The sequence below is a fragment of the Malaclemys terrapin genome, chromosome 16, assembly GCF_027887155.1.
Source record: "Malaclemys terrapin pileata isolate rMalTer1 chromosome 16, rMalTer1.hap1, whole genome shotgun sequence".
NCBI classification, from domain to species: Eukaryota; Metazoa; Chordata; order Testudines; family Emydidae; genus Malaclemys; species Malaclemys terrapin.
This window is the reverse complement of record NC_071520.1, coordinates 33,543,996-33,570,820: the sequence shown is the minus strand read 5'-3', so window position 1 is coordinate 33,570,820 and position 26,825 is coordinate 33,543,996. Positions and strand designations below refer to the sequence as shown.

Genomic DNA, 26,825 nt, shown 5'->3' with positions numbered 1-26,825 from the left:
AGTTATCTGGCATCAATCCAGAATTCTTGGTACCTTCCTCAAATTAAAACAAAACACTATAAATTTGAATACTTTTCAATAAAATACTTTGAATCAGCAAGTTTCGAATTCTAAATTTTCTAATTAAGTGTCCCACAAAAACTAGACACACTCTTCCCTATTTCACTCTAAAATTTGACTTAGTTCATTCTGCAACCTTCAGCCCTTCCATCCATGAGCCTTGACATCCATTCTTGCAGGTATTTATTTAACGATAAATGTTGCAGCATGCTCATAAGGTTTACAAAATCTCACATTTGTTGATAAGGGAGAGACACAAGTTCGACAGTTAGGAATGTCTTCAAATAAAGCACCCTGTTTACTGCTCCCTCTGCCTTATATAGAAGGGGCTCTAGCTCAAGTGCCTCCACTGATCTAAGAAGTGGTAGTGTGGGATGGGGAGAGAAACACTATCCTAGGTAATGGGGTCTTGCACCAGGTGGTTTTAAATTAAAACCAATACCTTGAACTCCACCCAGAAACTTATTGAGAACCAGTGCTGCTCTTGGAATATCACTGCTATATGCTCTCTGTGTCACATACTTTGTAATGGGCAGGCAGCTACATTCTTTGCTACCTTAAGTTTCCAAGTGGTCCTAATGAGTAATCCCATGTGGAGCACAGGGCAGCCATCTAGACCCAGGGTGACAGAGGCCTGGATATTGGTAGTAAGGTCCTCACATCGGAGAAGAAAGGTCACACATGTCTAATCGAAGACATATGGAAAAAACTCTTACTGGCTTCAGCTGCTATTTGATCTTCCAAAAGCAGCTCTGGCTCTAATAAAACTCTTAATTTTGAACCTGAATCACATAAAGCAGGCACTCTCTCCCTACATGAGGTACAGCTATCACTACACTCTCTTTTGATTTTTCCCCTCCTGACCTACCAATACCTTTTTAGCTTATCTGGATTAAGCCTTAACTAGCTTACCCTTATCCACTCTCAGACTTCATAAATATAAAGTGGGTTGTTTGTTCCACTGTACCAGGATGGTTGGATATGATGAAAACAGAGCTGAGTGCTATCAGTACACTGCACACTTCACCAGTGTTTTTTCACTGACTTGCCTAGGAGTTTCATATACACATTGAACAGATCTTCCAGCTGTGAATAATCAGAACCACTCAAGTAATTCCATCCATACATAATAGTGACTGTATACACCCCAATAAAATATCATGGGCAAAGGTATCAAAAGACAGCTGATGGATCTAATATTATCAGTATGGACACGTTATTCTTATCCACCCATAGATGATGCTCTGCAACCAGGGCAGTTTCAACTTCAAACCTAGGCCTGAAACCTAGCAGACAAGGATCCAGGAAATGAGGACTACAGAAATTTCCAGAGTTGATTTGCCACAGCTTTCTCAATGAACTTTCTCCAAAAACTGACACTTTGATAGAAGTCAAGCAACGATTTCTTAAGCAGGAGCCAACAATGTCTTCCTTAAGGATGGTGGGCATTCTGCCCTTTTTCTTTCTTTCTTCTTTTTAAGAGAGGCACTGACAATTGTCCACAACAAAAAGTTCATTACTTCTCTGCTGGCCTTCAACAGCCACAAAGGACATGGCTCCAATTCACAGGTTTTGACACAAAGCAAACTTAAGTTCTCCAAAATCTCAGGGAGCAAGACTGGCTGAAATTCAAACAGAATGAACATTAGTCCCTTCAAGCCATTTCTCTGTTGCTAATTAGTTCTCGTTCTCAGTCTCAGTAATTTTTGTCCTCAAAGTAACAAAAGCTCTTTACAATGAGAAAATCACAGCTCTCTAACTGAGAAGCAGCAGACCAGATCCACTAAGCCGTCAACTGCCTGGAACAGGTCTGCTGTGCAGACTAGAAGGAAAATAATTTCTTTGCTGCCTACACAGCCATGATGCACTATTGAGAATTCTTTATGGTGGAAATGATCAGATTAATCTTAGGACTTCTGCCAATGGCATTGATTCACCTCCCCTCTCCTTTCACTTTTTGCAGGCCATCTGTAAACCATACTGACTTGACAAAACCACCTTTTTAGGCACCGCTGTCACAATGGTGGAGAACTAAAAGGGCTGTAGTATATTTCTACCAGTCCATCAATAGAGTGATGCTCTCTGGAATTTCTCAGGCTCTTTTGGCTTTAGAGAGCAGACCATCAAAACAGTCACTTCCTGACATGGGGATGGTGTGCATCAAACAAACTGTGGAAGACAATGGTCCATGCATGACATGGGGGAACTTTCACGTCTCTATCTGTATTCTGAATACTAGATACAGAGTGAAGCCATTAGGGCTAATGTCATGCTCATCATGGCAGCTGAGATGTGGGTGATGTCAATATCTATCTTATATGAAAGTCAGCTTTGCTCTGCCAGGCCTTGGAAGGCATGATTTGGTGCCGATGGTGCTGGGGTGTGTATATCTACATACTGAGATTGAACAAGAGCAGGGGTTGGCAACCTTTCAGAAGTGGTGTGCCGAGTCTTCATTTATTCACTCTGATTTAAGGTTTTGTGTGCCAGTAATACATTTTAATGTTTTTAGAAGGTCTCTTTCTATAAGTCTATAATATATAACTAAACTATTGTTGTATGTAAGATAAATAAGGTTTTTAAAATGTTTAAGAAGCTTAATTTAAAATTAAATTAAAATGCAGAGCCCCCAGACCAGTGGCCAGGACCCAGGCAGTGTGAGTGCCACTGAAAATCAGCTCGTGTGCCGCCTTTGGCACGCGTGCCATAGGTTGCCTACCCCTGAACAAGAGTGTTGTCCCACTTTATATATCAGTTTTCCAATTTTTTAGCAACCTGTATTAAACTGTGTTTTTATTAATATAGAGTTTAGTTAAACATTTGTTGACTCACTTCAAATTTGATATTTTATTTATCCAAAAAATATTTTTGTGAATGATAATTCATAGGTGCATTCTGCATCCTTAAGCGTGGAGTTTTCTGCTTTGGAGTTTTTAATGGGTAAAATTAATATATTTATTATGGAAAATTAGAAATACCTTTTGATCATAAGTAGTTTTAAAAAAATGTAATAGCATTATTGAGAAGTTTTTGGATTTGAATCAATTTGACAAATTATATTGATTTTTTCAGAATTATAAAGTAACACCTCCCAAGACTGTTGTTAGAAAATTCAATAAAATATTGGAAAATGATTAACGCAAGTCATATCTGCACAATGGTTCTAAATAAACAGCATATTGTTCATCAAATTTTAAATAATTTACATACATAATGACTCAGGCGCTATTACTGACTATGTCCTACAGATTCATTAGTGGTCAGAGCTGCACAAAAAAACCCAAAATACTGGGAACTGCAATGAAAAGCCCTGTTTCCATTAAAGCCCCAATCCTATAAACATTTACACCTGTGGCTAAATTAATACATTGTGAATAGTCCTATTGATCTTTAATATAGCTACTTACAGTTAAATTGTAGCCATGTCAGGCTGGGATATTAGACACAAAGTGGGTGAAGTCCAATAAAAGATATTACCTCACCCATCTTGTCTCTCTAGTTACATTTAATAAAGTTAAGTACAGTATGTAACTAAGTTTTTTGTTTTAGTTTGGTTTGGGGTTTTTGCAGGATTGGGGCTTTGATTAAAAATGTTAAAATAAGATTTGTTTGAAAAATCTGTACGATATTGCTATGGCAAAAATAGAGTTTTTCACTAGCAAAAATTAAACTCTTATTTTAGAAAGTCTCTGCTGTGCAACAAAATGAGTGTACCATTATTTTAACTTGGTAAAAAATTGCTAAATTTTATTAAATTTGTAACTTAAATTTTGCTGGAATAATCTGTTTATTGCATGCAGTTTTCCTGCCTGTAGCATTCATCATCTAGATGCTAATGAAGACCTTGAGTTGTACCAAACTGCAGATTTTCTATGAAATTGCCCCAAATCTCTTTTTAGTGTGAAACAAAAGGAGAGAATCTGTCACAGCTCTCAAGGGCATAGGCTCACATTATTTGGATAATATCTTGCTGCAGCTATAATAGCATGGAGGGATGGTGACAGTTCTGACTCTCCCTCCCCTGTAAGAGGATGTCCTGCAAATTCTGATGCAATGGAATTTAAAGCCAGGGGAGAACTAATACAGACTGAGGTGGGAAAATGTTAAAATGAAATTAGCTAATAATGTGAGTTAAAATGTGAGGCAGTTTTAGCAAATCTATGACAGGCTGGTATTTATCTTTAGTTTAATCTTTGTGTCAGTTTATAGTCAGATAGTGCTAATAGTGCAGCATTCCTTTAATTTCTGAGCAGTCTTCAGCTAATGTACCTTCTGATTTAAAACAAATGTTAAAGCACTAAATTGCAGGAAAGACCTTTCTGGGGGGGGGGTGCACATTATTCCTGGTAGTTGCCTTTATTCAACTTGCTTCTATATTATTTTGTCTGTCGTTTTTGGCTCTGCATTTTTCCTCTCTCTTTTCTGTCAAATTTATCTCCTTATCCTTCTCTAAGATTATATGGAAAAGTTATCAGTAAGATGGAAGGGGGAATTGAAGGAGAAGGCAACATTCTGGTGACCTTAAATCTATTTCACATGATTATACAAATCTTTGTGGCTTGTTTGAATGCTGGAAAAACCTGATTTGCATTTTTAGGTGTATCCAAAAGGTTCACCTGCAACACTGAAATATTCAGGTAACCTAAAATGTGCTGAGCAGGTGATATTTTGGACTGATAACCACTCTGATCTTAGAGGAGGTGTTTGTCTCCTGCTGTCCACAAAGGGACATGTAAACTAGTTTGGGGAAATGACAATTTTTGCCCATTTCTGGAACTGAACCCAAATCAAATTTTGTTGAAGGCTATGAAATGCCTGATTAACTTTTTCCATTGCTTTTAATTTGTACCAATAAAAGCTTGAAAAGATTGTCTAAATCAAATGATAAGTTACTTGGACCTGAAGTCTGGCAGTTGCCAAACTTGTAGGTGCCCTGCCACCTGGTGGAATTCACAACCCTGAGTTAGGCACTGACAGGCTCTATACAATATATAGGGAGAGCAGGGCACTTAAACAAGGGATTCACAGAAGCCAGCAAGCTGAGCAGAGAGCTGCCATAAGACAATGAAAACCCCTCTTCAGTGTGCAGTGACAATGAGAAAAGGAAATAAAGTGTCAGTCTGCATAAGGAATCAGACACAAAATAATGCTGCAAGTATTAAAAGGCCATTATAATGAAGGCAGTAGTTGTGGTTCCATATTTAAGGCCCAATTAAGATTTGCACCTAATCTGGGGATTCGCTTCTTTGTTATGTATGAAATACACCTCTACCCCGATATAACTCTGTCCTTGGGAGCCAAAATTTTTTACTGCGTTATAGGTGAAACTGTGTTATATCGAACTTGCTTTGATCCGCCGGAGTGCGCAGCTCCACCCCCCTGGAGTGCTGCTTTACCGCGTTATATCTGAATTTGTGTTATATTGTGTCGTGTTATATCGGGGTAGAGGTGTATATAGTTTATCATCCCCTGAAATTACAGCATGTACTCTAAGTATAAAATGACTTTTCTGAGAGCTAACAAGTAAAGCTGTTAATTAGTTTAGGAATTAAGAATAATTAAACATGGATCCATTAAGATATTTAACATGCAGTGCCAGAGGGTGTTTTTCCACCCTTAATGATCTCAGTAACAGAATACAGTATTACAGACTTTTCAAACTTCCTGTATAGCTAAAATGCACTAAAATCTTATGCATCAGCTAGATCTGAAGAATTTGTTTTAGGATTATTGCTCAGGTTTCTCCATTACTCTTCATAGTTTAAGTTCCTCTTCACCAGAGGCTGAAGAATAGTCTATTACAGAAGATTCTATAAAGAGCTGCCTTCTTTTAATATGTCTGCCATCTCCCATTATTCTCAGTGGGAGAGAAGCCCCAACTCCATTCAGCTGGAGGACATTTTGAGAAAGCTCTTCATATGACTGAGTGTTTCTGCCTCCTCACAGCATAGGGACCAACATCTTCCCTGAGGGCAACTGTCCATATTTTTCCATGACATTTCCATACTTTTCATAGATTCCAAGGTCGGAAGGGGCCACTTTGATCATCTAGTCTGACATCCTGTGTAGCACAGACCTCAGAACTTCCTCCAAAACTTTGACATGTTTGGATTCCTTTTATGTTTAACTCTGAATTTCCTGGGTTTTTAATTCTTCGGTTTTGGTTACTGATATATACTCTTAACATAGTTTTTCTCTGGGAATATCAAATGCTGTAATACATCACATTGAATTCAATGTACAGTTCTGGTTGCTCCATCTCTCAAAAGGAGGAAGCCAGAGATGGGCAGTGAAAATTACTAGAGGCCTGGAAAGCATATGATTGGAGACTAAGTAATCCAAAATGCTTGTGATGGGTTCGGTCACAGAAACCCCCTTGGGGCTGTCACCTGATGTGCTGAGACTACCTCTGAGCCCATTTTCTCTGCCAGTTTGGGCCTCCAGAACCCTGCCTTTTTGAGCCAGACACACCAGTCTGCTCCAACACAGACCCATGGTCTGAACCACGCACCCCAAAGCTTCAGACTTAACTGAAAACAGCTTAAGAAGTGTTCCTGTCTCTAGCACCCAGACACCCAGCTGCCAATGGAATCCAAACCCCAAATAAATCCGTTTTACTCCGTATAAAGATTATACAGGTTAAACTCATAAATTATCTGCCCCATAACACTGATAGAGAGATATGCACAGCTGTTTGCTCCCCTAGGTATTAATTACTTTGAGTTAATGTATAAGCAAAAGTGATTTTATTAAATATAAAAAGGAGGATTTAAGTGGTTCCAAGTAATAACAGACATAAGAACATAAGAAAGGCCGTACCGGGTCAGACCAAAGGTCCATCTAGCCCAGTATCCTGTCTACCGACAGTGGCCAATGCCAGGTGCCCCAGAGGGAGTGAACCTAACAGGCAATGATCAAGTGATCTCTCTCCTGCCATCCATCTCCACCCTCTAACAGACAGAGGCTAGGGACACCATTCCTTACCTGTCCTGGCTAATAGCCATTAATGGACTTAACCACCATGAATTTATCCAGTTCTCTTTTAAACTCTGTTATAGTCCTAGCCTTCACAACCTCCTCAGGTAAGGAGTTCCACAAGTTGACTGTGCGCTGCGTGAAGAAGAACTTCCTTTTATTTGTTTTAAACCTGCTGCCTATTAATTTCATTTGATGACCCCTAGTTCTTGTATTATGGGAATAAGTAAATAACTTTTCCTTATCCACTTTCTCCACATCACTCATGATTTTATATACCTCTATCATATCCCCCCTTAGTCTCCTCTTTTCCAAGCTGAAGAGTCCTGGCCTCTAATCTCTCCTCATATGGGACCCATTCCAAACCCTTAATCATTTTAGTTGCCCTTTTCTGAACCTTTTCTAGTGCCAGTATATCTTTTTTGAGATGAGGAGACCACATCTGTACGCAGTATTCGAGATGAGGGCCTACCGTCGATTTATATAAGGGCAATAATATATTCTCAGTCTTATTCTCTATCCCTATCTCTATCTCTATCTTATTCTTACAGAAAGTAAGTTACCAAGCAAAATAAAACAAAAACATGCAAGTCTAAGCCTAATACATTAAGAAACTGATTACAGATAAATCTCACCCTCAGAGATGTTCCCATAAGCTTCTTTCACAGACTAGACTCCTTTCTAGTCTGGGCCCAATCCTTTCCCCTGGTACAGTACTTGTTCCAGCTCAGGTGCTAGCTAGAGGATTTCTCATGACTGCAGCCCCTTTGTTCTGTTCCACTCCCTTATATAGCTTTGGCAAAAGGCAGGAATCTTTTGTCTCTCTGGATCCCCACCCCTCCTTCTAAATGGAAAAGCACCAGATTTAAGGTGGATTCCAGTCCCAGGTGACATGGTCACATGTACTGTGAGACCCCAAACCTTCATTCTTCCTGGCCTGACTCACTGGAAGGCTTGCAAGTAAACGGAGCCATTTACAACCAATTGTCCTAGTTGATGGGAGCCATCAAGACTCCAAACCACCATTAATGGCCCGCACTCTTTGCATAATTACAATAGGACCTCAGAGTTATATTTCATATTTCTAGTTTCAGATACAAGAATGATACATTTATACAAATCGGATGACCACACTCAGTAGATTATAAGCTTTGTAATGATATATTATATTTAACCAACAAAACAGTACAAAGGGATCCTTGAAATGATATCAACATTTGCTGGCAGCCTGACTCTTGTTCCCTCCTGCTGCCCATCCTCCACACTGCCACCCATCCCAACTCCCTGCTAATGCTCAGCCCAGCCTCCAGCATCTTCTGTGGCACTTTCCCTGGCCCCACAGAATCTTTTTCACTCACACAGTGATTAAGGATTTAAAAAAAAAAAAACCCTAATCAATTTAGTCAAAATGCAATCAAAACTCAGTAATGTGAACAGATAAGTGGGAGCCCCATAGCATCACTGAATTTCACACATTTTGCAAAAATTATCAAGTAAGGGTTTAAATTCATTTACAAAACAAGAGTACATCACAAAATGTAGCCTGGTCATTTAATTAACAAGTGTAGTTTGGTTTCAGGATACATCAGAGCATACTAACGCATAGCGTATAGAATATTTAGTAAAAGTACTTGTCATTAATATGAAAGCCAATCAAGCTAAATTTAACTCAAAGGAACACTTACATCTTGGACAGTGTCTTTAACAGCCTGAACTGATGCAAGAAAGCTTTGATTAAAAGAAAAATGGGGCAAACCTTTGCAGAAAATGACATACATGCTCTCTCTCCATTTTCTAGAATGTTACACAGCAAATGGGGCGGACTATCGGGGCACTCAGAACCAAACCTCCTTGCATGCGGGGAGACCTTGTCTCTTTTGGAATGAGACTTTTCAGCATCCTTACAATACCCTGAAATACCCCAATGGAGAGGGAGGGCTTGGAGAGCACAACTACTGCAGGTAAGGAGTGGTCTCAGTGCTACCAACGTTGTACGCCCAATGTTTCTTTAGCCCTTTGACATAAAACTTAAAAGCTGATGGAATACAATGGTGGGTGCCCTGACTGTCAAAGTAATGGCAATTAAATAGACATGTTTACATCCAGCCATCAGAATTGTTGGGGTTGGTGCTGCTTTGAGCAGGGGGGTTGGACTAGATGACCTCCTGAGGTCTCTTCCAAACCTAATCTTCTATGATTCTGTGATCAGTTCCCTTTACCCTGGCCTCAGCATGAAAGTGCAAGCAGCTTTAGCATAAAGATGCATGTCAGCATAGCTCTTCAGTCCACATCACAAACCAACTACAGTCTGGCATAAGAGAGAATGATTGGCCATCTCTTCAGAAAGGTGTCTAAAATAACAGAGCTTGCTTCATGTCCGGCATAAAGAGCATGGGGTGGATGGTTTGAACATCACTCCTGGTTCTCTTTATGCCTGGATCCCTTAGACACGATACCTCAGTCCCTTGTGTTTATGAAAACTAAATCATTCTCAATGAATTAGAATTGTGATTAAATTTCATTTTAAAATCTAAAGTCCAGTATTTAGAGTGCTGGTCTGGGGTTCAGGAGACCCACATTCAATTTCCTGCACTTCCACAGATTTCCTGAGTGCCCTTGGGCAAGTTACTTTGTGCATGTATGCCTCAGTTCCCTATCTCTAAAAGGGGGTTAATAGCACTGCCCTCCCTCACAGGAGTGGGGGTGGAGGATAAATACAGTAAAGACTGCGAGGCACTCCGAGACTATGGTAATAGGGGCCATATTAAGTGCCTTTGATATCTATAGATAAGCTAAGTATGGTGTAGTCTGAAATGTGCAAGTACCAGTACTACTGGAATGGTGTGACCACACACACACACAGTGGGTGTGAGGTCACAGACAAAGTCAGTTTGTAGTGCAAAATGCAGGGGTGAAAGTAACTTAAAGGACTTACTGGTACGCTGGAGTCCTGAGCGGGGGCGTGGCCTCAACCGGAAGAGGCACTTTAAAGGGCCTGAGGCTCTGGCTGCGGCTGGGAGCTCCGGGGCCTTTAAATCACCCCCGGAGCTACCAGCTGCAGAGGCAGCTGGGAGCCCCAGGGATCTGGCCACCACTATCGCAGCGGAGCTCTGAGCCCTTTAAATTGCTGCCCGAGCCCAGCTGCCTGAGCCCTGGGGTAGTGGCGGCAGGACTAGGGGGGTGCTTTAAAGGGCCAGGAGGAGCCCCAGGCCCTTTAGAGCGCTGCCCGAGCCCTGTTATCTGAGCCCCAGGGTAGGCGGCAGGGCTCCGGTGGCGCTTTAAAGGGCTCCCCACAGCAGCAGGAGCCTCAGGCCCTTTAAAGTGCCACCTGAGCCCGGCTGCCTGAGTCCCGGTGTAGCGGCAGCAGGGCTCGGGGGAGGGGACTTTAAAGGGCCTGGGGCTCCCCGCAGCGGCAGGAGCCCCGGGCCCTTTAAATCACTGCCCCAGCCCGGCTGCCGGAGCCCCGGGGCTCGGGAGGCAATTTAAAGTGCCCGGGGCTCCAACCACTGCAGGGAGCCCCAGGCCCTTTAAAGCGCCAGCCTGGGGAAGCCAGTCTGGTCGGGCACGGTGTACCAGCTCTTGCTGGTACGCCATACCGGACCGGACTGTCTTACTTTCACCTCTGGCAAAATGGCATCCTCCGCACAGTATGATCTTGCAAAAGTGCTGAAATGGCATTCTGGCTGCACTACACCCAATGTACTATATAGTAGAGCATACAGCTATACAAAAGCTTCCCCGTCAACACAATCCTGAAACACCTTCTGACGCCTGGTTTCAGAGACATACCAGTGGAGCAGAGCCAGTTGACTGAAAGAGAAAAAAAATATTTTTAGACTGTCTGAGACCGCTGGATGCTCAGTGAATGTAAAACATTTTTTCCAAAAATGACTAAGGTCCAAAGTCGGTGGTCCTCACTCATTAATTTAGTATGTGAGCTATAGAGCTGATGTTTAAAATGAGACTCTTGGCTAGGGATTTGGTATGTTTGTTTTTGGCTTCTTAAATGCAAAAGATATTCTTTTTATTTGTGACGCCATAGTTGTTGAGATTTTGTTTGTTTTTTAAGATTTTCAATGCTTTTAATACTGATCAGTACTGAGACAATTCCCTGCATGATGTTAGGGATCTTAGAGGTAAGATGTAAAGCCAAGAGCTTGGCTACTTGAAAGTTGTGGGGGCTGTTAGTCCCAATATCCTCACCAAATGTCACCTTGGGTAATTACATTCTGCTAACTTCAAGTCAATCCCTTTTCTAAATAGCCATTATATGTGTCTGCTGCATTCCCATCCCTCCAATAGTGATTGCATTTCAGTGGTGGGGGAAGTTACCTATATTTTTCTTACCTATCTCATATCTGCTATTTAGACTGGTGAGGCTTAATTCATTATTATTTACTATTTTGTAGCACCCTGAACACTTTTGGGGACTACACAGACAAATAGAAAGACAGTTCGCTCTCTGAAAGAGCTTATAATTTTAATAAGACCAAGTTGTGACAAGGGAACAAAAAACATAGGGAGAAGGCACATGAACAGGGTTATGAATACAGGATAGTGGCATTACTTGAGGTTGTGTATGTGTCTTTGAACAAAAAAAATTAATACAAAATGAAAAAAATTTAAATAATTTTATGTTGAATAGGGATGTGGGTAGACAAGGAGTGGATTAGACCTAGGGGAAAGAGAAAAGGTGTGGGGAGAAGAATCAGGCCTGGTCTACACTATGACTTTAATTCGGATTTAGCAGCGTTAAATTGAATTAACCCTGCACCCGTCCACACAACGAAGCCATTTATTTCGAAATAAAGGGCTCTTAAAATCAATTTCTGTACTCCACCCCAACGAGGGGAGTAGCGCCAAAATCGATATTGTCATTTCGAATTAGGGTTAGTGTGGCCGCAATTCGATGGTATTGGCCTCCAGGAGCTATCCCACAGTGCACCATTGTGACCGCTCTGGACAGCAGTCTGAACTCGGATGCACTGGCCAGGTAGACAGGAAAAGCCCCGCGAACATTTGAATTTTATTTCCTGTTTGCCCAGCGTGGAGAGCACAGGTAACCATGCAGGCCGATAATCGAAAAAGAGCACCAGCATGGACCGTGAGGGAGGTACTGGATCTGATCGCTATATGGGGAGAGGATTCAGTGCTAGCAGAACTTCGTTCGAAAAGACGAAATGCCAAAACTTTTGAAAAAATCTCCAAGGGCACGATGGAGAGAGGCCACAATAGGGACTCAGATCAGTGCCGTGTGAAAGTCAAGGAGCTCAGACAAGCCTATCAAAAAACAAAGGAGGCAAACGGTCGCTCCGGGTCAGAGCCGCGGACATGCCGCTTCTACACCGAGCTGCATGCAGATCTGGGGGGGCCACCACCACTACCCCACCTCTGACCATAGATTCCAAGGTGGGGATAATCTCATCAGCTACACCTGAGGATTCTGTGGACGGGGAAGAGGAGGAGGAGGAGGAGGACGAGCTTGCGGAGAGCATCCAGCATTCCGTTCTCCCCAACGGGCAGGATCTTTTTCTCAGCCTGACTGAAGTACCCTCCCAAGCCAGTATCCAAGACCATGACCCCATGGAAGGGACCTCAGGTGAGTTTACCTTTTAAAATATAAAACTTGTTTTAAAAGCAAGCGTTTTTTAATTATTACTTTGCCCTGAGGACTTGGGATGCATTCGCGGCCAGTACAGCTACTGGAAAAGTCTGTTAACGTGTCTGGGGATGGAGCGGAAATCCTCCAGGGACATCTCCATGAAGCTCTCCTGGAGGTACTCCAAAAGCCTTGCCACAAGGTTTCTGGGCAGTGCAGCCTTATTCCGTCCTCCATGGTAGGACACTTGACTTGCAGCAAGTAATCTGGTATCATTGCATGACAAAGCCTGGCAGCATATGGTCCCGGTGTTTGCTGGCATTCAAGCAACATCCGTTCTTTATCTTGCTGTGTAATCCTCAAGAGAGCGATATCGCTCATGGTAACCTGGTTGAAATACGGGAATTTAATTAAGGGGACAGAGGTGGCCATTCCTACTGGGCTGTTTGCCTGTGGCTGAAAAGAAATCCTTCCCTGCAGTTAGCCAAGCGCAGGGGGGGGAGGGGAAGTGAATTGGCCCAGAGCTTTTCGCGTTTGGCTAGCAGGGATCTTCCCTGATACCAGCCATGCGGTGGGGGGAGGGATAAAACAATCATCCAGAGAATTGGATGCGGGGGGGGAGGGGGTTAGTTTGTTTTGTGCTGCTGAAGGTTAACAGGAAAACCGCAGCACTCAACGGGCTTTGCTTGGTATGTGGAAAAGGAGGGCACAGAAGCCGAAAGACAATGGCTTACCATGGCCGCATGCAAGCCAAATTCTCTTGCCTGGACCTGCGTCTGTGATCTCTAGCAGCAAAGCCACAGGCACTCAATATTAAGAGGCAAAATGCGACCTTGCACAGAAATCGCACGTGCTATGTAATGTGAATAGTGTTGGTCACCGTGAAAGAGTATAAGCATTGTTCTGCAAAATGTATCTTTTTAAAAAATTCTCTCCTTTTTTCCCTCCCTCTAGCAGCTGCAAATTCTTCAAGCCTCCCTCCTCCGTCCCAAAGGCTATCTCAGATAAGGCGTCAGAAAAAGAAGGCACGAGACGAGATGTTCGCAGAAATCATGGAATCCACCCGCAGTGAAAGAGCTCATCTGAATGAGTGGAAGGACACGGTTTCAAAGTATAGGAAAGAAGCCAGTGAACGTGAGGACAGGAGGGACCAACGTGAGGACAGGAGGGATGCTCGAGATGAGAGGTGGTGGCAGGAAGATCAGAGGAGGCAGGATGCAACGCTAGGGCTGCTGCGTGAGCAAACAGACATGCTCCAGCGTCTGGTGGAGCTTCAGGAATGGCAGCAGGATAACAGAGTGCCGCTACAGCTCCTGTATTACCCCTCTCCCCCCTCACCATGTTCCATAGCCTCCTCACCCAGACGTGTAAGAACGTGTTGGGGGGGGAGGCTCCGTACACCCTCCCATTCCACCCCAGTGGACAGCCCAAGCAAAAGGCTGTCATTTTTTAAACCATTTTTTAGTGGCCTTTTCCTTCCCGCCGAGCCTCCTCCCAACCCCACCCGGGTTCTCTCCCTCTTTTTATAATCAATTAATAAAGAACAGATGATTTTTAAACAATAGTGACTTTATTTCCTTTGAAAGCAAGCTGGGGGAAGGGGGGGGGTTCCTTACAGAGAATGAGTCAATAAAGGGGGCGGGTTTTCATGAAGGAGAAACAAACAGAAATTTCACACTGTAGCCTGGCCAGTCATGAAACTGGTTTTCAAAGCGTCTCTGATGCGCAGCGCTTCCTGGTGTTCTCTTTTAATCGCCCTGGTGTCTGGCTGTGCGTAATCAGCAGCCAGGCGATTTACCTCAGCCTCCCACCCCGCCATAAAGGTCTCCCCCTTACTTTCACAGAGATTGTTATTTCTGCTTGCTGTGTGCTCCACAATGGGGATATTGGTTTGGCTGAGGTCTCAGCGAGTCAGTAACGATCGCCAGCAACCTTTTAAATGGCCAAATGCACATTCTACCACCATTCTGCATTTGCTCAGCCTGTAGTTGAAGAGCTCCTGACTCCTGTCCAGGCTTCCTGTGTATGGCTTCATGAGCCATGGCATTAAGGGGTAGGCTGGGTCCCCAAGAATAACTATTGGCGTTTCAACATCCCCAACGGTTATTTTCTGGTCCGGAAAGTAAGTCCCTTGCTGCAGCTGTTTAAACAGAGTAGTGTTCCTGAAGACGCAAGCATCATGAACCCTTCCCGGCCAGCCCACGTTGATGTTGGTGAAACGTCCCTTGTGATCCACAAGTGCTTGCAGCACCATTGAAAAGTACCCCTTGCGGTTTATGTACTGGGTACCCTGGTGCTCCGGTGCCAAAATAGGGATATGGGTTCCATCTATCGCCCCACCACAGTTAGGGAATCCCATTGCAGCAAAGCCATCCACTATGACCTGCACATTTCCCAGAGTCACTACCTTTCGTAGCAGCACCTCAGTGATTGCTTTGGCTACTTGCATCACAGCAGCCCCCACAGTAGATTTGCCCACTCCAAATTGATTCCCAACTGACCGGTAGCTGTCTGGCATTGCAAGCTTCCACAGGGCTATCGCCACTCGCTTCTCCACTGTGAGGGCTGCTCTCATCTTGGTATTCTGGCATTTCAGAGCAGGGGACAGAAAGTCACAAAGTTCCATGAAAGTGCCCTTACGCATGTGAAAGTTTCGCAGCCACTGGGAATCGTCCCACACCTGCAACACTATGTGGTCCCACCAGTCTGTGCTTGTTTCCCAGGCCCAGAATCGGCGTTCCACAGATAGAACCTGCCCCATTAACAACATGATCTCCAAAACACCGGGGCCCGCAGTTTGAGAGAATTCTGTGTCCATGTCCATGTCCTCATCACGCTTGTTGCTGCGCTGCCGTCGCCGCTGCCTCCTCGCCTCGTTTTTCTGGTCCTGGCTCAGCATAAACTGCACGAGAATGCGCAAGGTGTTTACAATGTTCATGACTGCTGTCTTGAGCTGAGCAGGCTCCATGCTTGCCGTGGTATGGAGTCTGCAGTGTTCACCCAGGAAAAAAGGCGCGAAATGGTTGTCTGCCGTTGCTTTCATGGAGGGAGGGGTGAGGCTGTACCCAGAACCACCTGCGACAATGTTTTTTGCCCCATCAGGCACTGGGATCTCAATCCAGAATTCCAATGGGTGGGGGAGACTGCAGGAACTATGGGATAGCTATGGGATAGCTACCCACAGTGCAACGCTCCGGAAATCAACGCTAGCCCCGGTACATGGACGCACACCTCCGAATTAATGTGCTTAGTGTGGCCGCATACATTCGACTTTATACAATCTGTTTCCAAAATTCGAATTATATAAATTCAGATTAATCCTGTAGTGTAGACATACCCTCAGACTGAGTGATGGGAAAGGAGAAGGGTGGGATGGGGCAGTGGGAAGCTGAGGATAGAAAGGCACAGATAAGAGAAATGGTGACACACATAGCAGAGATAAGTAAAGATTGAAGAAATAAATCCATGATATTAGGAATGGGAGTATGTGAAAGCTCAATGGGTTGTGGTTGGAGATTCCCAAGAGAGGCTGGGGAGGGGCGGTAGCCACACTCACATCCAATACCTTTGTCTAGGGCAGAGGTAGCACCACGAGGTAGGTCTTTTTTGTGTTGCCATGAGTACTTGTTTCATAGATTACAAGCCCAGACGGGACGACTGTGATCTTCTACTCTAACCAACTGTATAATACAGGCCATAGACTTCACTGAATTAATTCCTGTTTGAACTAGAGCATAGCTTTAAAAAACATCCTGTCTTGATTTTAAAATGGCCAGTGATGGAGAATCCACCACACCCTTGGTAAATCCTTCTATTGGCTAATTACCCTCACTGTTAAAAATGTGTGCCTTATTTCACATCTGAATTTGTCTAGCTTCAACTTCCAGCTGTTGGACTGTGTTATACCTTTTTCTGCTAGAGAGAAGAGCCCATTATTAAATATTTGTTCCCCATATAGGTACTTATAGACTGTAATCAAGTTTATCCGTTCACCTTCTCTTTCTTAAACTAAATAGATTGAGCTCCTTGAGTCTATCCTATAATGCAGGTTTGCTAATCCATCAATTATTCTCATGGGTCTTCTTTGAACTCTCTTCAATTTTTCAGCATCTTTCTAGAATGGTGGACACCATAACTGCACACAGTATTCCAGTAGCAGTAATACCAGTGCCCAATATAGAGGTAATATAACCTCCTTACTCCTACTTGAGATTCCCGTTTATACATTCAAGAATCACGTTACCTTCTCAGCCCCATCACTGCACTGGGAGCTCCTGTTTAGCTGGTTATCCGCAAATCTTTTTCAGCATGACTATGTCCTGTGATAGAATCCCCCACCCTGTAAGTTTGGCCTACATCCTTTGTTCCTAGATATATACATTTAAATTTAGCCGTATTAAAACACACATATTTGTTTTCACCCAGTTTAATAAGTGATGCAGATTGCTCTTTATCAGGGGCCTGTTCTCATCATTAATTACCACTCCCCCAATTTCTTTGTCATCTGCAAATTTTATCAGTGATAATTTTATGCTTTCTTCCGGGTCATTGATAAAAATGTTAAAAAGCATATCATAGGGTCAAGAACTGATCTATTCAGGACCTCTCTAGAAACATACCTGCTAAATGATGATTCCATGTTTACAATTACATTTTGAGACCTATCAGTTAGCCAGCTTTTTAATCCTTTTAATGTATACTGTTGATTTTATATCGTTCTAGATTTTAATCAGAAAGTTGTGCAGTACCAAGTCAAATGCCTTGCAGAAGTCTTAGTATGTTGCAGCAACACTATTACCTTTATCAACCAAACTGGTAATCTCATTTTGTTTGCCTTTTTAAAATATTGGCACAACATTAGAGAAGTTCCAGAAGACTGGAAGAAAGCTAATGTTCCAAGAGTTGTGGAAAATCAACATGAATGGTTCAGAGAAATCTATGGCCAACTCTTCTAAACCTCTTAAATGCAAGTCATCTGTTATCTGTGAAGTGTTCTGACCACTTCTGAGAGAAGCACTGTTGAAGTGGAAAGCATTATTGTTACATTATGCATTTACTCATTTTTATATCACCTCAGCATCTCACAAGAATTGGGGGGGGGGGGGAGAGAAATAACAAAAAGACTCCATAAAAACCTGGATGTTCTGTCCCCAAAACAGTCCAAAAACCCCTTAAACATAGGTACCGTCAAGCTCACTAATGTCAGACTAGTGTACTATCAGGGGCGTGGCCTCTAAAGGCTTTGAGTATTCACCAGAAACTCCATGTGGCATCCTCGTAGTCCTCTCCATGACATACAGGGCGAGAGGCAACTTCTCAGATTACTACACAGCCAAAAAGGGTGATAGGCTATTGAAAAATCTGCAGTGCAAAGGTTTGGTATATTGTTGGAATTGTAGGCTATCATTTTAAAAGGGGGTGGGCTCTTTGGTCTTATATGCTAGGGGGCTGTGTAATGAAGTATGCTATGGTAGTCAGTTTGCATTGGTGAGTTGTGACTCAATTTTAGGAAGCAGCCTCTCTCTCACACTCTATGTTGCATCCTTTCAGCAGGCATCATTTATGTTTTTATCTAATTTCTCTGTATGCCATGAAATATAACAGAAACAATCGGAAACTATGCCCTGGTCTACACTATGAGTTTAGGTCGAATTTAGCAGCGTTAGATCAATTGAACCCTACACCCGTCCACACGACGAAGCCATTTTTGTCGACTGAAAGGATTCTTAAAATCCATTTCTGTACTCCTCCCCGGCGAGGGGATTAGCGCTGAAATAGACATCGCCAGGTCAAATTTGGGGTAGTGTGGACGCAATTCGACAGTATTGGCCTCCGGGAGCTATCCCAGAGTGCTCCATTGTGACTGCTCTGGATAGCACTCTCAACTCAGATGCACTAGCCAGGTAGACAGGAAAAGCCCCGCGAACTTTTGAATTTCATTTCCTGTTTGGCTAGCATGGCAAGCTGATCAGCACAGGTGACCATGCAGAGCTCATCAGCGGAGGTGACCATGGAGTCCCAGAATCTCAAAAGAGCTACAGCATGGACCGACCAGAGGTACTGGATCTGATCGATGTGTGGGGAGACAAATCTGTGCTATCAGAACTCCGTTCCAAAAGACGAAATGCCAAAATATTTGAAAAAAATCTCCAAGGGCATGAAGGACAGAGGCTATAACAGGGACCTGCAGCAGTGCCGTGTGAAACTTAAGGAGCTCAGGCAAGCCTACCAAAAAAACGAAGAGGCAAACGGCTGCTCTGGATCAGACCCCCTGACATAGCGCTTCTATGATGAGCTGCATGCAATTCTAGAGGGTGCCCTCACCACTACCCCACCCCTGTTCGGGGACTCCTGCAAGTGGGGAGTCTCACACAACAGGGATGAGGATTTTGTGGACGAGGAAGATGAGGAGGAAGAGGAGGGTAGCACACAGCAGGCAAGCAGAGAAACTGTTCTCCCCGACAGCCAGGAACTGTTTATCACCCTGGAGCCAACACCCTCCCAAGGCGGGCTCCCAAACTTTGAAGGCAGAGAAGGCACCTCTGGTGAGTGTACCTTTGTAAATATAATATATGGTTTAAAAGCAAGCATGTATAATGATTAATTTGCCCTGAAGACTTGGGATGCATTTGCGGCCAGTACAGCTACTGGAATGCATTCAAGCAACATCTGTTCTTTATCTCTCTGTGTTATCCTGAGGAGAGTGCTATCATTCATGGTCACCTGGTTGAAATAGGGGAATTTTATTAAGGGGACATTCAGAGGTGGCCATTCCTGCTGGGCTGTGTGCCTGTGGCTGAAAAGAAATCATCCCTGCTGTTAGCCAAGTGGTGGGGGGGAGGGGTGAAGAGATCATCCTTGAGAATTGGGTGTGTGCGGGGGTTAGTTGGGTTTGTGCTGCACGTTAACCTGAAAACCGCAGCCCCTCCAAAAACTGGCAGGCCTTCAATATAAGAGGCAAAATGTGACCTTGTGCTGAAAGCACATGTGCTATGTAATGTTAACAGCTTGGTTCACTGTGAAAGAGTCTACCCATTGTTCTCTAAAACGTGTCTTTTTAAAGAATACTCTCCCTTTTTTTCCCTCCTGCAGCTGCAAATGTTTCAATGCTCCCCCTATCATCTCCGTCCCAGAGGCTAGCACAGATAAGAAGTAAAAAAAAAAAAAAAAAAAAAAACACGCACTCGCGCTGAAATGGTCTCTGAGCTCATGCAGTCCTCCCGCACTGAAAGAGCTCAGCAGAATGTGTGGAGGCAAACAATGGCAGAGTCCAGGAAAGCAGAAAACAAACGCGAGGACAGGAGGGATGAGCAAGAGGAGAGGTGGCGGAAGCAAGAGGAGAGGTGGCAGGATGCAATGCTGAGGCTACTGGAGGATCAAACTGATATGCTCCGGTGTATGGTTCAGCTGCAGGAAAGGCAGCAGGAGCACATACCGCCGCCGCAGCCCCTGTGTAACCGCCTGCCCTCCTCCCCAAGTTCCATAGCCTCCTCACCCAAACGCCCAAGAACGCCGTGGGGGGGCCCCTCCGGGCATCCAACCACTCCACCCCAGAGGACTGCCCAAGCAACAGAAGGCTGTCATTCAATAAGTTGTGAAGTGCAGTGTGGCCTTGTCTTTCCCTCCTCCACCACCCCACCCGCTGCTTCCCTCCTCCCCCACCCCTCCTGGGTTACCTTGGCAGTTATCCTCCTATTTGTGTGATGAATTAATAAAGAATGCATGATTTTGAAACAACAATGACTTTATTGCCTCTGCAAGCAGTGATCAAAGCGGGGAGGTTGCTTGGCTTACAGGGAAGTAGAGTGAATCAAAGGGGCGAGTTATCATCAAGGAGAAACAATCAGAACTCTCACACCGTAGCCTAGCCAGTCATGAAACTGGTTTTCAAAGCTTCTCTGATGCGCAGCATGCCCTGCTGTGCAATTCTAATCGCCCTGGTGTCTGGCTGCGCGTAATCAGCGGCTAGGCAATTTGCCTCAACCTCCCACCCCACCATAGACATTTCCCCCTTACTCTCACAGATATTGTGGAGCACATGGCAAGCAGCAATAACAATGGGAATATTGTTCTCTAACCGAGTCAGTAAACTGCGCCAGTGTGCTTTTAAATGTCCAAATGCACATTCTACCACCATTCTGCACTTGCTCAGCCTATAGTTGAACTGCTCCTTACTACTGTCCAGGGTGCCTGTGTATGGTTTCATGAGCCATGGCATTAAGGGGTAGGCTAGGTCCCCAAGGATAACTATAGGCATTTCAACATCCCCCAACAGTTATTTTCTGGTCTGGGAAGTAAGTCCCTTCCTGCAGCTGTTCAAACAGACCAGAGTTCCTGAAGATGCAAGCGTCATGTACCTTTCCCAGCCATCCCACATTGATGTCAGTGAAATGTCCCTTGTGATCCACCAGTGCTTGTAGCACCATTGAAAAGTACCCCTTGCGTTTTATGTACTGGCTGCCAAGGTGGTCCGGTCCCAAGATAGGGATATGCGTTCCGTCTATCGCCCCACCATAGTTAGGGAATCCCATTGCAGCAAAGTCATCCACTATGACCTGCACATTTCCCAGAGTCACTACCCTTGATAGCAGCAGCTCAGTGATTGCGTTGGCTACTTGGATCACAGCAGCCCCCACAGTAGATTTGCCCACTCCAAATTGATTCCCGACTGACCGGTAGCTGTCTGGCATTGCAAGCTTCCAAAGGGCTATTGCTACTTGCTTGTGAACTGTGAGGGCAGCTCTCATCTTGGTATTCTTGTGCTTCAGGGCAGGGGAAAGCAAGTCACAAAGTTCCATGAAAGTGCCCTTACGCATGCGAAAGTTTCACAGCCACTGGGAATCATCCCAGACCTGCAACACTATGCGGTCACACCAGTCTGTGCTTGTTTCCCAGGCCCAGAATCGGCGTTCCACGGCATGAGCCTGCCCCATTGCCACCAGGATGTCCAAATTGCCGGGGCCCGTACTTTGAGAGAAGTCTGGTCCATGTCCTCACCACTCCCGTCACCGCGCTGCCGTTGCCTCCTTGCCTGCTTTTGCTGGTTCTGAACATACTGCAGGATAATACACGAGGTGTTTACAATGCTCATAACTGCCACGGTGATCTGAGCAGGCTCCATGCTTTCCGTGGTATGGCGTCTGCAGGAGATCAGAGTAGCAGCAGAAGTGGTGGCTGACAATGGATGCCACGAGAATAGATATTTATAGAGAGATGCCATGAGAATAGAGAACGACGAGCGGGCCTGTGAGGTGGATTCATGAGAGCAGAGTTGCAGCGGAAGCTGGAGCCCATGACAGCCAACATGGAGAAATTCGCTATCTATTGAGACAAGAGCAGGAGAGCAGAGTGGCAGCGGAAGCAATCGTTTGATGACGAAGGTTAACAGTCCTACTGCATCGTCTGTTGAAAGCAGTATGGTGCCCTGTAGTGAGTCGGTGTGGCTCCCCGCTGCCCCGGAAGGGGAAGAGCCCATCCGGAGGCCGGAGTGGGCGGAGCTAGGGAGTTCTGAGCCCACCCCTCAGAGGGTCAGGCAGCGACCCGGAAGTATAGAGCCGGGCCCTCAGAACTCAGTCTGGCCCCAGCCGCCGGAGAGACCAGACGTCTCCAGCCTAGCTTGGGGCTGGGAAACCTCTGCGGACCGGAGTGACTGCCAGGAGCCACCGGGCCTGCCCGGCGCCTGCTACCCAGAGGAACCGCCGAGCCTGCCCGGCGCCTGCTACCCAGAGGAACCGCCGAGCCTGCCCGGCGCCTGCTACCCAGAGGAGCTCCCAGACTTGCCAAATGATCCCTGGCCAGATGAACCCATGCTCCAGGATCCCCCCCGAGGCCGACACCAGCATCCAGGTAGGCCCAGAGGGGGAGTCTGGAAGTAGCCCGGGGGCAGCTGACCCCAGTCTGGCTGCAGCACTGCCAGAGCCGACGTCAGTGTGTTGCAGCCAGGATCCCCACTGACGAAGCAGTGGGTCTTCTGCCGCTGCTAGGGCCCCCGGCTGGGACGCAGTGGAGTGGAAGGACCTGCGTCCCCCCTGCCACCCAACCTGTGGGTGGCAGTCTCCCTCTCTCCCAGGCCTGTTGAGGCTCAGGCCTATTACTGTGGCTCAGCCCTGCCTGAGGGCCTGAGCTCTGCCTCAGTGTTTGTTGCCCCGCCCTGACCCAGGGCCTGGGCTTAAGTACTTTGTTTACTGTTGCTCAACCCTGACTAAGGGTCTGAGCCCTGACCTAACGCTGGTGCCCGCCCTGAGCTGGGGTCGGGCATCCTGTATTTTTCAGGACTGCAAGGGCTGCCGGGCGAGACCCGACCACCAGACAAAGCACTCAAGCCCCAGCAGGTAGTGAGTCGGTGTGGCTCCCCGCTGCCCCAGAGCGGGTCAAGCCCTGGCCAACTTCTGTACACGCCCGCAAGGAAAAAAGGCATGAAACGATTGTCTAACGTTGTTTTCATGAGAGAAGGGCGACTGACGACATGTACCCAAAACCACCCACGACAATGTTTTTGCCCCATCAGGCATTGGGAGCTCAACCCAGAATTCCAATGGGCAGCGGAGACTGTGGGAACCGTGGGATAGCTACCCACAGTGCAATACTCCGAAAGTCGACATTAGCCTCGGTACTGTGAATGCACTCCGCCGACTTAATGCACTTAGTGGGGACACACACAATCGACTGTATAAAATTGCTTTCTAAAAAAATCGACTTCTATAAATTCAACCTAATTTCATAGTGTAGACATACCCTATGACACTGCTATAGGCCCCACTCAGTGTATTCTTATTAACAGCTTTGGCAGTCACCTTTGGCCATAGGACATGGATGCTAATGGTGAGACCTTTGTCCTGTAATGTACAAAGTAAGGTTGTGAATGTTTTAAAACCTCTCGGAGAGCTTAGAAGAGTACAGGCGATACACTGATGGGGCAAGATTCTAATAATCAATTGCTATCTCACCTTACTCACCAAAATAGCTTCTGGTGATTGTTAGAGCCCTGTGATCTCATAGACTCATAGACTTTAAGGTCAGAAGGGACCATTATGATCATCTGGTCTGACCTCCCGCATGATGCAGGCCACAAAGCCGTCCCTACCCTTTCCCTTGACTCTGCTGTTGAAGTCCCCAAATCCTGTGGCTTAGAGACTTCAATTAGCAGAGAATCCTCCTGCTAGCGATCCCTGCCCCATGCTGCGGGGGAAGGCGAAAAACCTCCAGGGCCTCTGCCAATCTACCCTGGAGGAAAATTCCTTCCCGACCCCAAATATGGCGATCAGTAAAACCCCGAGCACGTAGGCAAGATTCTCCAGCCTGACCCTCATTAGCCATTATACTATTTACCTGCCATGGCACGCTGTTCCTTTGACTAAAATCATGTTATCCCATTAAACCATTCCCTCCATAAACTTATCTAGCTTAATCTTAAAACCAGACAGGTCCTTCGCCCCCACTGTTTCCCTCGGAAGGCTGTTCCAATATTTCACCCCTCTGACGGTCAGAAACCTTCGTCTAATTTCAAGCCTAAACTTCCCCACGGCCAGTTTATATCCATTCGTTCTTGTGTCCACATTAGTACTGAGCTGGAATAATTCCTCTCCCTCCCTGGTATTTATCCCTCTGATATATTTAAAGAGAGCAATCATATCCCCCCTCAGCCTTCGTTTGGTCAGGCTAAACAACCCGAGCTCCTCTAGTCTCCTTTCATACGACAGGTTTTCCATTCCTCTGATCATCCTAGTGGCCCTTCTCTGCACCCGTTCCAGTTTGAGTTCATCTTTTTTAAACATGGGAGACCAGAACTGCACACAGTACTCCAAATGAGGTCTCACCAGCGCCTTGTACAACGGAAGCATCACCTCCTTATCCCTACTAGATATACCTCGCCTAATGCATCCCAAGACTGCATTGGCTTTTTTCACCGCCACATCACATTGTCGACTCAGTCATCCTGCGGTCTACAAGGACCCCGAGGTCTTTCTCCTCCTCCGTTACTTCTAACCGATGCGTCCCCAGCTTGTAACTAAAATTGTTGTTAGTCATCCCTAAATGCATCACCTTACACTTTTCACTATTAAATTTCATCCTATTTCTGATACTCCAATTCACAAGGTCATTCAAGTCTCCCTGCAGAATATCCCTATCCTCCTCCGAATTGGCAATACTTCCCAGCTTGGTGTCATCCGCAAACTTTATCAGCCCACTCCTACAATCGGTTCCGAGGTCAGTAATAAATAGATTAAATAAAATGGGTCCCAAAACCGAACCTTGAGGAACTCCACTGGTGACCTCCCTCCAACCTGACAGTTCACCCTTCAATACCACCCGCTGCAATCTCCCCATTAACCAGTTCCTTATCCACCTCTGGATTTTCATATCGATCCCCATCTTTTCCAGTTTAACCAGTAATTCCTTGTGTGGTACAGTATCAAACGCTTTACTGAAATCAAGGTATATTAGGTCCACCGCATTTCCCTTATCTAATAAGTCCGTTACTTTCTCGAAGAAGAAGGATCTAGAACGTGAGCCGCAGGAATTTGACTAAGTTGCCAACTACAGCCTTTTCTTATGAAAGCCTGCTCAGCTGCTGGCTTTCCTCCTCACAATGGAGTGTGACTGGAATATCAGAGCCATTTTTCTTCACTGGTTAGATCACTATGCTGAGAAATAGCCTTTCAGGTATGTTGAAGGAGGATTGATGGAATCTTTTGAAAACTATAGTCTCTTGGTAAATAGCTTTGACAATCACTGTGATGCAGGATACCTGAGTGCTCTTCCTTGCTCTGTCACTTATTTGCTGGGTGACAATGGATAAATCACTTCTCTCCCCTCCCCCCCCCCCCCCACTAACCTACCTCATGTGAGTGTTTTGAGGTTACTTTTGTTAATGTTTGGGAAGTGTTTTGAGTTCTTTGGATGGGAGATGCTGTAAAAGTGAAAAGGTTTATTATATCCTTAGTCAGAAAGATGCTAGGTCCCACAATCATACCCTAGCTGGAATATTTGTCATACTTTATTTGTATACCAAGAGAGAAGAGGTTTCATTGCACAGTATCCTTATAACATGGAAATTCTTGGATTCCAAGGCTAGAAGGGACCATTGTGGTCATCTAGTCTGACCAACTATATTGCACAGGCCACACAACTTCCCCCAAATAATTCCTAGGTCATAACTTCTGATCTGAATTTAAAAACTCATCACTGATGAAGAATCCACCATGCCCCTTAGTAGAGTGTTCCAGTGATTAATTACTCTCTGTTAAAAAAGTATCCCATATTTCCAGTCTGAATTTGTCTAGCTCAGTGGTTCTCAAACTGTGGGTCGAGACCCCTAAGGAGGTCACAACCCCATTTTAAAGGGGTCGTCAGGGCTGGGGTCAGGGGACAAAGACCAAGACCAAGCCCCACTGTCAGGGGTTGAAGACCAAGCCCCATTGCCCAGGGTCAAAGCTGAAGCCTAAATCCCATCATCTGGGTCCGAAGCCCAAGGCCTTCATCCCTTAGTGGTGGGGCTCAGATCACAGCCCCCCCACCTGGGGCTGAAGCCCTTGGGCTTGGGTCCCTCCACCTGGGGTCGTGAAGCAATTTTTGTTATCAGAAGAAGGGTCGCAGTGCAATGAAGTTTGAGAACCCCGATCTAGCTTCAACTTCCAGCCACTGGATCACATTTCTTTGCTTGACTGAAGAGCCCTCTTATCAGAGATCTGTTCTCCAGGTAGATATGAGTTCAATGGAGAGCTGGTCTGAATCAGAGCACTAAAGAGAGGCAGATGTCATCTAGAGGCCAAATTGTGTTTTATCTCAATCAGTTGGGGTAAAGTGGAAATTAGTTAAGTGATGAGTAATCACAAGCATATCAGATAGTTGTTGTAGGAGGAACTACTACTTAACCTTACTAGTTTACAGTGTAAGATTATCTACTGTATATTAACTACTATTATCCTAATTAAATTCACTTTCTAGGTAACAATTTACATGTATGAAATAAAAGTATTTTGAATTAGAAAATACAATGCACTAGAACATAAACCCTGTCATTGTATGTTCCTGTAGCGAAGTGAGACTCACTGGCGTGGCACCTCCTGCTGGTCATCCTGGGAATTAGCTCAACTCCAGCTTTGGAGCACCCTCTGCTGGCCAGTGTGTCACCTGCCACTGGCCCCATGTCCCTCCTGCATTCCAGTGCCCTTTACCTCAGGGTTCTGCC

The 26,825-nt window shown here is 45.2% G+C and overlaps 1 protein-coding gene across 1 annotated transcript in view; it reads left to right on the top strand.

Moving 5' to 3' along the window:
• The window catches only part of KREMEN1 (kringle containing transmembrane protein 1), a 74,294-nt gene that overhangs the window by 5,098 nt on the left and 42,371 nt on the right, over positions 1 to 26,825 (top strand). The window contains exon 2 of the mRNA XM_054005998.1: positions 8,834 to 8,996. Coding sequence (XP_053861973.1) covers positions 8,834 to 8,996 — 163 coding nt within the window. The remainder of the gene's footprint in view (positions 1 to 8,833; positions 8,997 to 26,825) is intronic.